General features: G+C 41.9%; 1 protein-coding gene across 5 annotated transcripts; it reads right to left on the bottom strand.

The window, feature by feature from the left end:
* Positions 1 to 432: 432 nt before the first annotated feature.
* Positions 433 to 14,416, bottom strand: COMMD9 (COMM domain containing 9). 5 transcript variants are annotated; one of them, XM_073017319.1, is made up of 7 exons: positions 12,025 to 12,044; positions 11,248 to 11,293; positions 7,263 to 7,388; positions 4,702 to 4,841; positions 3,333 to 3,367; positions 2,451 to 2,554; positions 433 to 1,237 (listed from the first exon to the last, which is right to left on the bottom strand). In XM_073017319.1, the coding sequence occupies exons 1-7, from the start codon at positions 12,027 to 12,029 to the stop codon at positions 1,097 to 1,099; spliced, it is 597 nt and encodes a 198-aa protein (XP_072873420.1). In that variant the 5' UTR covers positions 12,030 to 12,044; the 3' UTR covers positions 433 to 1,096. The 5 variants fall into 5 exon arrangements, with proteins under 5 accessions (XP_072873420.1, XP_007999965.1, XP_037855443.1 ...); XM_008001774.3 differs by lacking the exons at positions 11,248 to 11,293; positions 12,025 to 12,044 and adding an exon at positions 14,297 to 14,415; XM_008001794.3 differs by lacking the exons at positions 11,248 to 11,293; positions 12,025 to 12,044 and adding an exon at positions 14,297 to 14,416 and having other exon boundaries at positions 1,131 to 1,237; positions 2,379 to 2,554.
* Between the last annotated feature and the right edge of the window lie 2,750 nt (positions 14,417 to 17,166).

Genomic DNA, 17,166 nt, shown 5'->3' with positions numbered 1-17,166 from the left:
CATTCACTCAGTACACAAACTAGCAGAGAAGCTGCCAAAGCAAAGCACTCAAACAGCAGGCTGCAAGCTGTTGCCATGGGGATGATCTGGAGAGGGAAGGGAGATCTTCAGGCATGGAGTCCCTGTGAAGCGTGAGGCACATGACAGAGATGATCTCATGTGGTTAAACTCGAAGGAGTGCCTTCATCATAGCTCTTGTAACAAGCACATACTGACGATTAGCCTCGCTTCCTTTTGTTCTACGTAACAGGTGAAAACACAGAAGGTGGTTGAGATTCATTTGCCTGATTTCATGTCACACCTTGACTTTCATTTGCCCTTTCAAGTCAAGGGCTTAGCTGGGAATTAGGAAGTGGGGATCATCTTCAAAAACTAGAAAAAGTACTGGCTAAAGGCCATAACTTGGGGACAAAAGAAGCTACAAAAATCATGAAAGTTTAGAACTGTTGTTTATTTCCAATTATTCCCACTTCTTCACCTAGGAGTGGCTGCATCAGATGAAGGAAGAGGGCCCTGGTTTCATGAAGGGAATTAGTACCCATTTCAGACTTCCTACACTGAAGAGGGGTTCCAGTGTGCTGCAGGGAGCTCAGGGAACACTCTCGATGGACCATGCTCTGTGGGCTCTGTCTGGCTTCCCTGACAGAGGAGCGGGAACTGCTGGCATCTCTCACCTGATTCCCTTCATGTGTTCTGGGATTGGAAATGAACTAATTAGAGCTAATGCTGGAAATAAATGTATTGGATAAACTGCATGATTTGGGCCTGAATTTCCCAAACAGCTATGCAGAGGCAGCTGACGACGCAAATGTTCCCTCACCCTGCCATGGTGGTAATTAAGTTGCATTCAGGAGCTTTTCAAATATGGGGGCTTCTGCTCTCCAGCTTCAGAAAGAGAAAGATGAGTGAGGAGAACAGCGGGGGATCTGGCTGCTTCTTCCCAATCCAACTGTAACTTCTGGATGGCAGTAGCCCCCTGCTGTCCCCACCATCCTGCCTGTTGTCAGCTGCAGCTGCGAGGGCAGCCTGCATGTGGGGAGACATTTATCGCTCATGAGCAGCTGGGTCACGGCAGTGGCCCTGGCAGCTGGCTGGATCATTTACTGGCCACGGCAGAGAGTTGGTCTCGGATGCGGCCCAGGCCATCTAACATGGTGTCCAGTGTTTCTTTGCTCAGCTCCACGGTGACAGCTGAGATGGACGGTTTGTCTCCACATAGGCTGGGATCTTCCTGGATCTGAAAAGAGAACATAGCCCAGGAAGTCAAAGCTGCTTCTTTTCCTATCTCCCTGTAAGTCAGCCCTGACCCTGCGAGGCTGAGCTCAGTTCTGCTGAACCTTTGAAGAGAGGCTCTTTCCGAAGCACTAGAGAGTACCAGCCCTTGGGTCATTTAGCAGTAAGGGAGAGGGCTGGAGATGCCTCAGAGGCCTGGGTCAGTCTCCATTTGCAACAAGTGCCTGGGGTAGGTATCAAAGAAGGCCAAGCCAAGGCCCACTCACCTCTCTGATACCCTAACTCTCAGCATTCAAGTAAGAAAACATTATGTGTGTTTACATTGTATTTAAGGAGCAGGCTCTGTTGAATAATTAAGACAATCCTGCACTGGGATGCAGGAACAATCTTACAACCTTTAGTTTAAAAAAAAAAAGAAGTTAAGCTTCACTAATATTTAAAACTTAATTGCTAGAGGCACCCTTACTTCTTCATTTTCTTACAAGTGTTAAATTTCTGGGTGTCTGGTTATGTAGACCAGAAACTCTTTTTTTTTTTTTTAAGATGGAGTCTCACTCTTTCACTAGGCGGGAGTGCAGTGGTGCGATCTCGGCTCACTGCAATCTCCACCTCCCGGGTTCAAGCGATTCTCCTCCCTCAGCCTCCTGAGTAGCTGGGACTACAGGCACCCGCCACCACGCCTGACTAATTTTTGTATTTTTGGTAGAGAGGGGGTTTCACCATGTTGGCCAGGATGGTCTTGATCTCTTGACCTCATGATCCGCCCACCTCGGCCTCCCAAAGTGCTGGGATTACAGCCATGAGCCACCGCGCCTGGCCACTAGTAGAAACTCTTGAGCAGCCACGTTACAAATAATGACAGCCTAATCACTGGATAAGAAGTTGGCTAGAGTACACTGAAATGATCAGGCAGGCTATTCAAAATCTGGAAGCATACCACTATTGTTAAAGCTAAACTGCTAAGAGTCTATATAGGGTTACCTTTAGGTATCAGCAAATTATTTTTAAAATGTTTTGCATTTGTTTTGTTGCTTTAATATGTCCATAATATGTTAATACAGTAGTATACATACACAGTGTAACTAAACAAAGGAGGGTAAAGGGGATGGTAATTTTTAAAAACATATGGGTTAGACATCCCAAACCTTGGAGACTGGTGTTTTAGATGTCCACAGGGGTGCTGCCTCTTCTTTCTAATGGCATGATAGTGAATGTACCTTCATCTGGAGCAGGCAGGTGGGGACGGCCATGCGGCTGATGCTGTCTGAGGAGGTTTTGATATCCACTCTCCAGTCCAGATCGACCAGGCGTGGCAGAGAGACTGTGGAAGGAACAGCTCAACTCAATGCTCTGTTGGTCTATGCAGCAAGTCTCTGAGAGAGACAGACAGACGAAGCCCAAGACCCACAGGAAGTCATGTGCCTTACCCATTGCTCTGTGCTGCCTGAACTTAGCACTAATTCACAGTGGCAGCATATCCAGGCTTCTTCCTGAATAGCCAGCCCTTCAGATGTTAGGGCACAATGAGAAGTGACATAAGGCAGAGGAGAAATCACGGCCTGAGGCTTAGGAAATGTGTAGTTTCAGCAATAGTGGTAAGAGCTCTTGTTGTGGAGATAAATGGACTTGACTTGAATATAGGTGCTACCACTTATCTAACCTCTGAGCTTCTGTTTGCTCATCAGCCTGGCTCACAGGGCTGTCGGGAGGACTCAATGACTTAATGCAGATAAACTGCTCCAGCACTGTGGCTGGCTCAGAGTTACTGTCATGACCACGTATTAAACATGGACTTTTATTCAGTCAAACTATTTTTTATCACTGTTGATGTTTTTCACAATTGAAATATTATTTTAAGTACTTCACTTTTTGCTTTGGATATTTCTGTTTTTTAGCAACATGCCTATATAATCATGTTTATAATCAGAAAAAAGTTAAAAAGTAGAATTAGGAAAAAAAAAACCCACCATACACAGACTATGGGTTGAGACTAGAATGGTTCACTTTGGTTTCTGTTGAACTCTCTGATCACCTGGGAGACTGAGAGCTGAGGCTGGGGAGACAAGTAAGAAGGGCGGGGCAGATTTCTTGGTACTCACTCTGATTTGCCTGGGCTTCGGTTCTCCAAGCAGACCTGTTTAAGAGGGAAAGATGAGGAAAAAATAACGGAAAGCGGATGAGACTGACTCTTCTGATAGAGAGGAGACCTTGGTCCTTCCTGCGATCTTCAGACCTGTCATCACCTGCTAACAGGAAAGGGCCACAGAAACCCCTCCCTCCCAGAAAGTCTTTTGTTTATTTGTTTTACAAGCTCAGTGACGTTAAGGCCATAAGTGTTGTCAGTTTTCATAGTTTAGGACAAAAAAGAAGAAAATACAATGTATTGTAATCTTACTGCACTATTGTTCTCCAAGACAAAACAGAAAAAAAGGTCAACTTATCTTCTCTTTATTGAGCACCTACTGCATACACAAATATTGCATCTTCTGCAAAAACACATCCAAAGAGACCTGACTAATGCTGCAACATACATAATAAAATGTGATCATGTATGAGAGAGTTCTTAATATACAATAAAACCCTTGGTAAATAGGCGTTATCAGTTATTGCTATTAGAGAGGTCTGTTCAAGCTTTCTGCTAACCAACAGTTAATCAATTCTGCTTAAAATGTACGTGTTTAAAAGGAACTCCCCAGCCAAGAAAATATACAGATACTTCACACAAGAAAAAAAAAATGATCAATAACCATATGAAAAAGATAACTGACATTACTAGTGTCAAAGATGGGAACACTGAAATTGTCATTTGTGGAACTGAGAAAAATGTAAGAAAAAAATCCCCTCAGTGAAAGTGTAGGGAGAGGGTTACACTTGTATCCTACTACTGTGGAACAATACTGCAATCTTGCTAATGGCCAACTTGAACATTTAAGGCCAAACCCTCAAAATGTCCATTACCTTTAACCCGGTAAAAAAATAAGCACACGAGCAAAGTTTTCATTGTAAATTGTTCACCGAAATGAAAAAGTGCCAATAGCCTCAGTGTCCAACACTATGAAATTTTAAAATTAAATTATACATCATTTCTTCCTATAATAGGATAGGTTTAATTAACCATTACAATGATATTGAAGGTAAATATTGACCTGAAATGTCACTATCGTTAATACTGTTAACAGAAAATAAGCAAGTTACAAAATAGCCTGATCCATTTGGTAAAAACAAAAACAAAACATCAACCTCTTATAGAGGTGTAAGGAGAAAAAAATAAACATGTCTTAAAAAGCTTTCCATTAAGAAAAGACTACGCTAACCTCTGGCTGGTGGAATTATAGGCGTCTTATTTTCTTTTTGCTTATCTGGGCTTCCTAATTTTTTAACAATGAGCATATTATTACTTCTAGAATGAGAATAAAAATAATAAGAAATATAAAAGTTAGAAGGGACTTTCAAGAAATGAGCACTTACACATGTTCTAGGATGATCTTTGTCAGCAGGTTTTTGAGGTTTTGGTGGAAATTTTCTGGAAAGAGAGCCAGAATCGCCTCGGCAGAGGACAGGTCACGGAATGCCACCAGCCGAGTGAGGCGGTGCAGAGCCTGGAGCAGCTGCAAGATAGACGGAACCATCCTGTAGCTGCAACAGAAGCAGCAGGCAGGGGGCACAAGGCAGGGCCAGGGGTAGGGCTCTACACCCCTAAGGCTGCACACTGTCACGGTCATTCAATTGAGTCACGAGTCCAGAGGCCTCTGTGGCACATGTTCATGCCCCACATGCCTTGGCCTGCCTCGGAGTTCACCTGTTGCTTTAGAAGACAGATGCAGCTGCCTGACCTAGGAAGCTGTCAGCTTGCCAGCAACTCTCCACTTGTGGGCAAAGAGTTAATATAGCCCTTTTCCTTCTGCATGAGAATCTGACCTTCAGTTAACTTTCTGGTGCTGTTTCCCTGGTAACCTGAGAGCAGTGCAAAGTCAGCTGTGTTACTAAGCAACCTTGCATTGGTCCAAGCCTCTGGACTGAGAGGACTGCATAAATACCTAGGGTGCCTGTAGCTCTGGACCTGCCTATGTGTGGCTGCAGGCTCCTTTCGAGAACCTGAAGCTGTGCTTGCTGAACCGTGACACGAGATACTGGCGCCTGTGGAGTGAGGGCCTTGAATCCAGGGTGGTAGGATTCATGTCCTTTCCTCTCAACTGTCGCCTAGGAGGGCAAAGAGAACAAACAGCTCCTGGCCGGCTGTGTGGGTTCCTTCTGGGAAGAGGCGTGTCTGCCCGTCCTGCTACAATGCTGTGTTCCCATCCTAGGTCTTTCTAAGTGAATCTGTAACTATGAAGTGTAAGAGTGGTTTATGGTGGTCTTGTGAATAGAGTAATACTTAGCTAACCTAAAAAAGCTCTCTGGAGGTAACCGTTTCTCTGCTTTGGGGCTTTCTCTGATATCACTGCAGATTACCTGACACAACCTGGAAGTGAAGGGAAGTTAACCTTCCACCAGTGAGAGTGGGTGTTCATGGATAAATGGCCAAGCCTCTCTGTCCTCCTAGGGAACAATTCGGAGAGGTGTTCTACTTGGTTTCTTACAGGATCCCAAGTTTTCCATAGCAGTAACCACTCTTAACATCCTCTTTTATTGACTTGCCATCCCTGTTTGATTTTCCCCACTGCTTTGTGTTTTCTAGAATCATCTCCTAAATAACCTACTTTGGGGGGAACCCAAAATAAGTCTCCAAATCACTTCCATAATCTTGCTTTTTCCTTTTACTTTTCCATAGCTCATTTCAATAAATAAGGTCCAGACTTAAAACAAAAAACAAAAACCATACGCCAGGTGCAGTGGCTCATGCCTATAATCCTAGCACTTTGGGAGGCTGAGGTGGGTGGATTGCTTGAGCTCAGGAGTTCGAGACCAGCCTGGGCAACATGACAAAACCCTGTCTGTACAAAAAATACAAAAATTAGCCAGGCATGGTGGTGCATGCCTGCAGTCCCAGCTACTTGTAGGGCTAAGATGGGGGGACTGCTTGAGCCCGGGGGGTCGAGGCTGCAGTGAGCCATGTTCATGCCACTGCCCTCGACTTGGGGAACAAAACGAGACCCTGTCTCAAAAAAAAAAAAAAAAAAAAAATCCAAAAACATACGCCCATTTGGATGAAGAAACTGCTGTTTTAAAAACATATTTGCTGGCCGGGCGTGGTGGCTCACGCCTGTAATCCTAGCACTTTGGGAGGCCAAGACGGGCGGATCACGAAGTCAGGAGATCGAGACCATCCTGGCTAACATGGTGAAACCCCTTCTCTACTAAAAATGCAAAAAAATTAGCCAGTCGTGGTGGTGGGCGCCTGTAGTCCCACCTTTTCGGGAGGCTGAGGCAGGAGAATGGTGTGAACCCAGGAGACGGAGCTTGCAGTGAGCCGAGATTGCGCCACTGCACTCCAGCCTGGGCCACAAGCGAGACTCCGTCTCAAAACAAAACAGAACAAAAAAACATATTTGCCTTGACAAGATAAGGCTGTTGCTGCTACATAATAACTTACTGAAAGTTAGCTTAATCTCCCTCTTGGCCACCTGCTGAGATCAGATGAGCTGAGGAGAAGAGGACCTTCTGTGGGACAGAGGGCTAAGGAGGGAGTCAGATACACAAAGCACCCCTCAGGAAGCCTGATGGAATCTAGCAGTGCATACTCCTGAATCTTACGCAGGCCTCAAAGCTTCTGTTCAAAGATCCCTGAAAAGTCTGTCCTAAGCTATCCAGCTAACAATTTATCAGCATCAGCACGTTACGGGTTGGAAAAGAAAATCACAGAAAGGTTGGCTTTTGTTCCACATTGTCTAGGTAACAGGTCTGAAAGAAAATGGTCAGGAGCTCTGATTCTGGGTACAGTTCTCCCATTCATGTCCCATTTATCAAAGTTTGCTATAGTGTCAACAGATGTTTCAAGGGATTTTCCTTGGACATGGCAATGACTGGGAAGTCAAGAAAGAGACTAATAAGAGGGCCAGTGGCCAAAGGTCATTTCTGACCACACTTACTTCCTCTGCCTCCTCCTGGGTCACAGACAAGCTGGAACATGTAATATCCAAGAGTTTTTTCGAGCCAAGGGCTGAACTGGAAAAGCTCTCTTGACACAGCTGTCTGACAACATCTTTTGAGGAGGCCTATGAATTAAATCACAGATAGGAAAAAACAACAACAACAACAACAACAACACCTCAGACTCTGAAAACACACGTTTTGAGTAATAACGTCTTAGTCATACATGATACCTTTGAGACTTAAAATTTAAAGATACATAAGACTTTGGATTCTAGGAAGATCAAATAGATGTACTTTTCCCTAATCTTTCTGCTAAGTACAACCAAAAACTCTGGACACGATACAGAAAACATACATGAGACCCTGGAAGCGGGAGAGAAGGAGGCAGATCTGCTAGGGACCGCATAATACAAGGAATGACACAATGGTGAGTTCCCTGGATTTTTTTTGCTTCATATATCCCAGACTTTCAGCTGAAGAAGAGGGCAATGTGGAAATGACAATGGATGCAGAGGGGAAAAAACGCCACAATAAATACCTGTTCTATCTAGCTAAAGGACCAATAAAGGGGCAGCCTCGCAAGACAAAACACTTTTAGATGACAGTTGCTACACTCCAGCCAAATATCACTAAAAAACTGCAGTGCCACCCACCTCTATGTCAACAAAGGCTGAATGGGAGGCCTAGACCTCAGTGAGAAGACTTGTGAGGCTATAATGAGGTACGCCAACACTCCTGCTGGGGAGGTGTCAGAGAAGGTCAAGTAGGAAGCTGGGACCTTTATCCCCACCAGTTGGTAACAAGCCTCATCATTCTGTGATACCAGTGGAGACCACATGGAGTCAGAAATTCCACCCCTCCCCAGTGGTAACAAGGAACCTCTGCTTTCAGGTATCAACAGAAGCCGAGTGGGGAACCTGGACTTCAACTTCCAACTGCTAGTAATGAGGTAGCACCCCCTTCCCCTGCCTAAGCAGTGCCACAGGAAGCCAGCTAAAACATAAAATTTAAATAAAATCCATTCTCAGAACATAATATGAAAATATCCAGGTTTTCACTGAAAATCATTCATCAAACCAAGAACTAGAAAGATCTCAAACTGAATGAAAAAAAGGTAATTAACAGATGTCAACACCAAGATGACAGATGTTAAAATTAGCTGATAAAGAATTTTAAGTAGCCAGGATAAATATGCTTCAATAAATAATTATGAACTTGCTTGAAACAATTTTTAAAATCACCTCAGCCAAGAAATAGAAGAGACAAAGAAAAAAATGGAAATTTTAGAACTGAAAAATAACCACAATAAAAAGCTCAATAGATGGGTTCAGCACCAAAATGGAAAGAATAGGGGAAAGAATCAGTGAACTAGAAGCCAGAGCAGTAGAAATTACCCAATTAGAAAAGCAGAGAAAAGAGACAAAATTATGAACAGAGCCTCAGGGACATGTGGAACCCTAACGAAAAACCTAACATTCATATCACTGGAGTCCTGGAAGGAGATGATAAAAGAGGGCAAGACTGAAAGAATATTCAAAGAAATAATAGCTGAAAACTTCCCAAGTTTACTTAGAGACATACTCCTATATATTTCAAGAACCTGAGTGAACCCTAAACAGAATAAATCCAAAGAAATTCATACCAGGACATATAATTGAACTTCAAAAATGAAAGACAAAGAAAAAAAATCTTTAAAGCAGAGAAAAATGACACCTTACCAATTAAAAAAACAATTAGAATGAAAGCAGATTTCGTATCAGAAACCATGGAAGCAAGAAAGAAGTGACAATATTTTTCAGGTGCTGAAACAGAAAAAAAACTGTAAACCTGGAATCCTACACCCAGCAAAAATATCCTTCAGGAATGAAGAGGAAATTGAGACATTCTCAGGTGAAGAAAAACTGAGAATATCTGTCACAAGATCTGCTGTAAAAGAACAGTTAAAACAAATTCTCTAAACAGTAAGGAAGCAATGAAACAAGAAACTGTGGAACACCAGTGTACTAGCCAGAGCTCTCCAGAGAGACAAAACCAACAGGGTATGTAAGAGGGGATTTATTAGGGGGAAATGGGTCACATGATCACAGAGACAAAGCCCCACAATAGGCCATCTGCAAGCTGGAGGAAGCTGGCAGCTTGGCTCAGTCAAAGTCTGGCAACCTCAGAACCAGGGAAGCTGATGGTACAGCCCCTAGTTTGAGGCCAAAAGACTGAAAGCCACTGGGAGGCCACCGGTGCAAGTCCCAGAGTCCAAAATATGAAGAACCCAGAGTCTGATGCCCAAGGGTAAGAGGAGAAAAGGCATCTTACTTGAGAAGGAAGGGAGAGAACAGAGAGAGGGGGAATCCCCCATCTTCCACCTGTTTGGCTCAGGTGGGTCCCCAGCCAATGGGATGGTACCTGCCCACATTGAGGGCAGGTCTTCCTCTCTCAGTCCACTGACTCACACATCAGTTTCCTCTGGCAACACACCCTTACAGACACACTCAGAAACAATGCTTCAACAACCATCTAGGCATCCCTCAATCAAGTCGACACCTAAAATAAACCATCACAATCAGGAAGACAGAACAGGGCAAACAAAAACATGGAATTCAAAAGGAGTGAAGTAATGAAGAGTGTGTTCTATGTGACCACAATGGAATCAAACTAGAAAGCGATAGCAGAAAAGTAACAGAAAAATATCTGAACACTTATAAACTTAAACTTCTAAATAATTCATATGTCAAAGGGGAAGTCTAAGGGATATTTTAAAAATTACACTAAGTGAAAATGAAAACACACCATATCAACATTTGTGGGACACAGCCTAGCAAGTAGTGAGAGGAAATTTTATAGTATTAAATGCATATACTAGAAAAGAGGAAAAGTCTCAAATCAATAATCTAAGCTCCCACCTCAAGAACCTATAAAAAGGAAAGCATAATAAACCCGAAGGAAGCAGTGGAAGTAACAATGATAAGAGAAGAACCAATGAAATTGAAAATAGAGAAATCAATGAAACAAACAGCTGGTTCTTTGACAATGTCAATAAAAATCGACAAACCTTTAGCAAGACCGACAAAGTTAAGAGGGAAGACACAAATTATCAGTATCAGGAATGAAATAGAGGATATTACCACAGATCCTGCAGACATCAAAAGGATACGGGGAACTTAATGAACAATTCTATAAACATAAATTTGCTAGTTTAAATAAAATGGGCCAATTCCTCAAATAACACAAACTACTTCCACTCCCCTACTATAAAATTGATCACTTGAATTGATCATTTGAATTAATATGACTACTAAGAAAATTAAATTCACAATTTTAAGGCCCCTAAAAAAATCTCTAGGCCCAGATAGTTTGGAGAATTCTAACAAACATTTAAGAAAAGAATGAACTGATTCTACACAATCTCCTCTAGAAAAACAGAAGATGATGGAGTACTCTCTAAATGATTTTATACAGCTATAAAGCTAGTATTACCCTGATACCAAAACCGCACAAAATTGTACAGAAAAATAAGAAAACTACAGACCAATATCCCTCATAAAAATAAATGCGAAAATTCCTAGCAAAATATTGGCAAATAGAGATGAGTTATATATATATATATAAATAATATGTTATTATCAAATACAGACATATAATTATATATTTATATATTATATTATATATTTATATAATTATATAAATATATAATTATACACTATGACCAGGTGGGATTTATTCCACAGATGCAAGGCTGGTTCAATGTTTGCAAATCTGTGTAATCAACTGCATTAACAAAGAAAATCACAGGATATAAATCAATGCAGAGAAAGCATTTGACAGAATTAAACATCCATTCTTGATAAAAACCCTCAAAAAAATAGGAATAGAAGAGAACTTCCTTATCTTGATAAACAGTATCTACACAAAACCTACAGTGAACATTATACTTAATGGTGAAAGACTGAATGCTTTGCTCCCAAAACTGAGAACAAGGCAAGATACCTGCTTTCTCCACTCTGAATCAACACAGTGCTGAAAATTCCAGCCGCTAAAATAAGACAAGAAAAGGAAATAAAATGTGTGCAGATCAGAAAGGAAAAAATAAAACTGTCTCTATTTGTAAATAACATGATTTTCTATGTAGAACATCCCAAGAAATATACCAAAAACTCCTAGAAACAGTGAGTTTAGCAAGTTTGCATGTAGAATATAAACATACATAAATCAGTTGTATTTCATATATTAGCAATGAACATGTGGACACTAAAATTAAAAATATGGGCTGGGCGTGGTGGCTCACATCTATAATCCCAGCACTTTGGGAGGCCAAGGCCGGTGGATCACTTTTGGCCGGCAGTTCAAGACCAGCCTGGCCAGCGTGATGAAACCCTGTCTCTACTAAAAATACAAAAAGAAAAAAAATCAGCCTGGAGTGGTGGCAGGCACCCGTAGTCCTAGCTAGCCGGTAGACTGAGGCATGAGAATCGCTTGAACACAGGAGGTGGAGGTTGCAGTGAGCTGAGATCATGCCACTGAACTGTAGCCTGGGCCACAGAGCGAGACTCAAAACAAACAAACAAACAAAAAACCCAAAACCATTTGCAATTGCTCAAAAAATGAAATACAGGACGTGTATGCTGAAAACTACACAATACAACACTGTTGTACAATCATTACGTGGAGTACTACTCAGCAATAAAAAGGAAAGAACGACTGATACACACAACATGGATGAAAATTAGGCTGAGTGAAAAAAGTCAATCTCAGAAGGTTACTTACTGCATTATTCCATTTATATGGCATTCTTGAAATGACAAAATTAGAGAAATGAATAATTCCAAAGGTTAAGGAGGGTGTGACTATTCATGAGGAATATTTGTGGTGGCGAAAATGTTTTGTATTTTGACTGTCAATGTCAATACTTTTGACATTAGGTACTGACATCCCATTTATCCTTTACCCAATTTTCCCTATGCAGAACTATACATAATAGTAAGTATAATATATATGTATACTATATATACACTATGTATATTATATAGTATGTATACTATATATTATATACATACTATACATAATAGTATGTATACTATATTATATATAGTTCTGCAGAATCTTGCAGAACTGGGGGAAATTGAGTAAAGGATAAATGGGATCTCTCTATATTATTTCTTACAACTACATATGGATTTATAATTATCTCACAACAAAAAGTCTAAGTATTTTTTTTTAAAAAAGAAAAGAAAATACATAGGACAGTAGCAATGAAAATCAATGAACTACTGCTACATAATGGTGAGCAAAAGCAGCCAGGCATAAAAAAAAGTATGTGCTGTATTATTCCATTTATGTAAAGTTCAAACATGGGCAATATTAAACGAATTGTATCAGAAGCAAACATGGAGTTTACTGTTGGGGAAGAAAGTGAGGAAGCAAAGAAGCGGCGAAAGGGGGACCTCTGGGGTACTGGTAACATTTCATTTTTTGACTTTGGTGGTGGTTACATTGATGTGTAATAAATCATTTAACTGTAAATTTATTATTTATGCACTTTTCTGTATGTATACTACGCATTAATCTTTTAAAGTTTTTAAAAGAAAAGAGTGCATAAGACCAACAGGCATGGGGACGGGGGTAAGTACAGAGCAGCCAAAATGAAGGTGAAAAGGCACTGGGCTGGGAGCTGAGAGCCCTAGATTTCCAGTCCCAGCTCTGTTACTTCATTTATTAATTCACTTAACAGCTATTTACTGAGCACGTGCTGTGTGCCAGGTATTATTGTTCTACTTGTTGGGTATTAACACTTGTGAACCAAAGAATAGATAGGAGTGGAGAATGCTAATGAACACTAAGAAGGCAATTAAAAAATAAATAAAACAAAACAGACTATTACATGAACTGATGATTATGATGTGTCATAAATGAAGGAGGGTAACTCAACCCTCTTCACCTGGTGTTTAAAAAAAAAAAAAAGAGAGAGAGGGAGGAAGAAAGGAAAGGTCCCTGATGGATCTTACATTCTTATGAGACAGATAGACAACAGGCAAATAGCTAGCGACAAGTTCTACGAAGGAAAATAAAGCTGCCCTTTCTCCTACAGGACAAATCATAAGTTAAATAATTCCGGCTAGGCGCGGTGGCTCAAGCCTGTAATCCCAGCACTTTGGGAGGCCAAGGCGAGTAGATCACGAGGTCAGGAGTTCAAGACCAGCCTAGCCAAGATGGTGAAACCCTGTCTCTACTAAAAATACAAAAATTAGCTGGGATTGGTGGCCGGCGCCTGTAATCTCAGCTACTCGGGAGGCTGAGGCATAGAATTGCTTGAACCCGGGGGGCGGAGGCTGCAGTGAGCCGAGATTGCGCCACTACACTCTAGCCTGGGCAACAGAAAGAGACGCCGTCTCAATAATAATATTTAATAATATTATTATTGTTTAATAATATATTTATATATAATTAATATATATTATAAATATAATTATTTAATAATAATATTATTATTACGTCATTTGAGCTTTACAAAGCCCTATTAAGTAGGTCCATTTCAACCTCACAACTTTTCAAATGATTATCAGGAGATGGTCCCGCCCCTTTCACAGGTCAAAGCGAGTAGGGAAAATCCGGACCTCAGGGGAACACTGAACGCACAGGTCATTCGGAGGGCTGGGCGGATGCAGTAGGAGTTAATTTCTTAATTATGGAGTGCAGGAGGGGCTACGGGATAAAATGGGGAACTGGTAACGTGGGTCTAGCAATTACCACTCCAATGCCCCAATACCGAAAACCAATCCCAGAGACTAATAGCAGGAGGTTGTACTGCGCCTTCATGCCCATTATTTTATTTTTTTTAATCTTACGTTCCTGTCAAAACGATATTTTGTTCTTTCTTTTTAAAAGCTCAGAAAGAAGCCACGATTTGCCTGGGATCACACAGAGAACAAGCAGCAGAATTCTGGCTCTACACCAGGGTCAATTTGTTCCCAATTCCTGCTCCGTCTAAAGTCTCGGAGACAAAGGGCCACCTCACGCTGTCCCCACTCCTTCGATTTACCTTGAGCAGGCTCTGGAGCGCTGCAAAATGCTCCGCTGTCAGGGCAGCCATCTTCCCGAAGTCACATGACCTCAGCACCCAGTGAAGCGAGGTCACGTGGCTTTCGCTGGCTGCTGTCGCGGGGCCTGCCGGGGGCTTCAGGGTGGAGGAAGGCGTTTCGGTTGTGGTGCTGCGGCAGTGGAGCGCGGATCAACACGGACGCGGCGGCTGGATGGCTAAACCCTGGGACTGTAGGACCGAAGGACTAGGGGAACCAGGGCGGAGGATGGTTTACTCGAGGGGGAAATTGGCTTGACTTGTCTACTTACCAGGTCAGGGAAACAGGTTTTCCCTTGACCCATGTGGGTGGGCTGGCACATTTGGGGAATGCACCTGCAAGCTTGTCAGGCGCCTTAGAAACGTAGCTGTTCAGGAGTGATCAGCGTACCAGTGTTTGGAATGAAAATGAGGCTGTGCATATGGGGCTTCTTGGAATTTACACACACACACACACACCCTGTCTTTAAGAATGTAAAATTACTTCTGCGTGTATAGTTTTTCAGCCTATAGAGTAGGTTGGAGCTGGTATTATTAGTATTATCCAGATTGGGAAATAATCATTTAGGGTTTTTAGTAACTTTCCCATAGTCATAGAGGAGATCTGATTCCAAGAGCAGATGAGGAGGTGTTTGGGAGAGGGGACAAGAGAGGAATGGAATGAAAGCTACTACCTAGCTAGGTTCTTGTTATACAGGGGTGAGATGGGGCAGGTGGTTTATGGAAATGATTTAATTCATTTATTCAGAAAGGTAATTATAATGAGTATAATTGTAAAGAGTGATTTTGCATAGGCAGTACTGGACTCTGATTTGCCCAGTTCTCAGAGGCTGTACATCAAAACAGACATTTCCTTTATCTACCTTTAGTATTTGGGTGGCTCTTTTCTTTTCCTACCCTCCACTTTTTTAAAGCAAATTCCAGCTCAAAAAAAAAAATGGGTTCTGATATATTCGAGCTTAAGAAAGAATGTCCATTTGTGAAATTCCAGAAATTGGTAAGCTGCTAAGGACATTTATTCCTTTGTTTCCTCTCCTCCCCTTTCCCCTTCCTCCACTCCATTTTCTGTGGGGATGTTGTCAAGGCCCAGGAAAACAAAAATCACATTGTCTAAGGAGGAACCCCTTCCTGGATTAGAAGATTTTAGAACCATTTTGTCATGGAGTCCTGATTGTAGCTCTCTTTCTTGGCCTCTCTTTTCCATGTACCCTCATGGCCTGATTCCTGGTTTCTGTTATAACTCTATGTAGGTTCTAGGTTTAACTCCTGCCTGTATCTATAGGGTTGGGCCCATTGCCTTGGGTGAATTGAGTATTTGTTAAATAAACAACCACCCAAAAAAGTGATTAGACTAAGATGAACTTTTGTGACTTATTTGAGGATATTGCTTTGTTATTTGCAGGATTGTGCCTTCTTGTCTTACTTTAGAGCAATGAGGAGTGTGGTCACCAGCCTTCAAGATGGCCCTCAATGATCCCATCCTCCTGGTATTCACAACCTAGTGTAGACACCTCCCACCTTGTACCAGGATTGGTATGGGTGACCAATAGCATATGGTGGGTGTGAATGGCATATCACTTCTGAGATTAGCTTATACAAGACTGCACCAAAAACAAACAAAAAGACTGAAGTTCCTGTCTCCTGGCTTGGGTGCTCTCTCATGTACCCTGCTCTCTTTCACTTGAGTCCTTTGCTCTGGGGAAAGCAAACTGCCATGTTGTAAGCAGTCCTACAGAGAGGCCTAGGTGACAAGGAACTGAAGCATCTGGCCAACAACCTCATTACCGACCTTAGAAGCAGAGTCTCTAGGCCCAGTAGAGCCTTAAGAAGGCAGTAGTCTTGGCCAACAGCGTAACTGCAACCTCATGAGAGATTCTGAGCCAGAACCATCCAGCTTAGCCACGCCTGGATTTCTGGCCTTCAAACACTATTAAGATTATAAATGTTTGTCGTTTTAAGCTATGAAGCTTTAAAGTAATTTGTTATACAGCAATGGTAACTAATGCATGGTGGCAGCAAAGCGTAGGGGTTTTAGAATTCGACCTAAGTTGGAATCCCAATTCTATGCGTTATTAACTTTTCCATGTACAAATTCTTGAACTTCTCTGGGCCTCAGTTTCCACCTCTGTAAGATGGTGTTCATCACACCCATCTAGTTCAGAGAGCAGAGCTGAGTGACAGGAGCTGCTTGAGTGGGAGGATTCCCAGCTCTCCTTGCTCTTGTGGGCAGGTATGATATGAACGGCACCATGTCATCCTGTTTTGGTAGGGCTGCCCGGATTGCCAATGCCATGTTGCATGTAAAGGTTTGTCTGTGGTCTGCAGAATGTCCAGCAATTTCTAAACCATCAACATTTTCCTCGGTAGGAACAGAACAGAATATCAGAGTTCATTTCTATGATCTGGTTCCATTGACTGTTTTTCATTAGGCCAAATCTGACTTCTTTCCAATTCTGAGTATAGGAATCAGTGCTGACTTTCATTTATTTAATAAACTTGTTATGTGCCCGACTCTGTTCTAAGCCCTTACACTTACTGATTTACTTCCCATTCCTATCCTATGATAGTTTATATATATACATATACATACATATATACACATATATACACATATATGTATGTACATATACATATATAAGCACACACACCCTGTATTATTTCCTTTTTACATATGGAGAAACAGACATAGGCAGGTTGAGTAGTCTGAAGTCACACAGCTAAGTAGTGGCAAAGTCCAGATTCAAATATGGGCAGGCTGGCTCCAGATTCTGCACTGTTAACCATCAAGCTGTACTTGTCTCCTTGTTGTCCCACAGCTGTACATTCATGTTTCT

This window comes from Chlorocebus sabaeus, chromosome 1 (assembly GCF_047675955.1).
Source record: "Chlorocebus sabaeus isolate Y175 chromosome 1, mChlSab1.0.hap1, whole genome shotgun sequence".
NCBI classification, from domain to species: Eukaryota; Metazoa; Chordata; class Mammalia; order Primates; family Cercopithecidae; genus Chlorocebus; species Chlorocebus sabaeus.
This window is presented reverse-complemented; position numbering and strand designations above follow the sequence as displayed.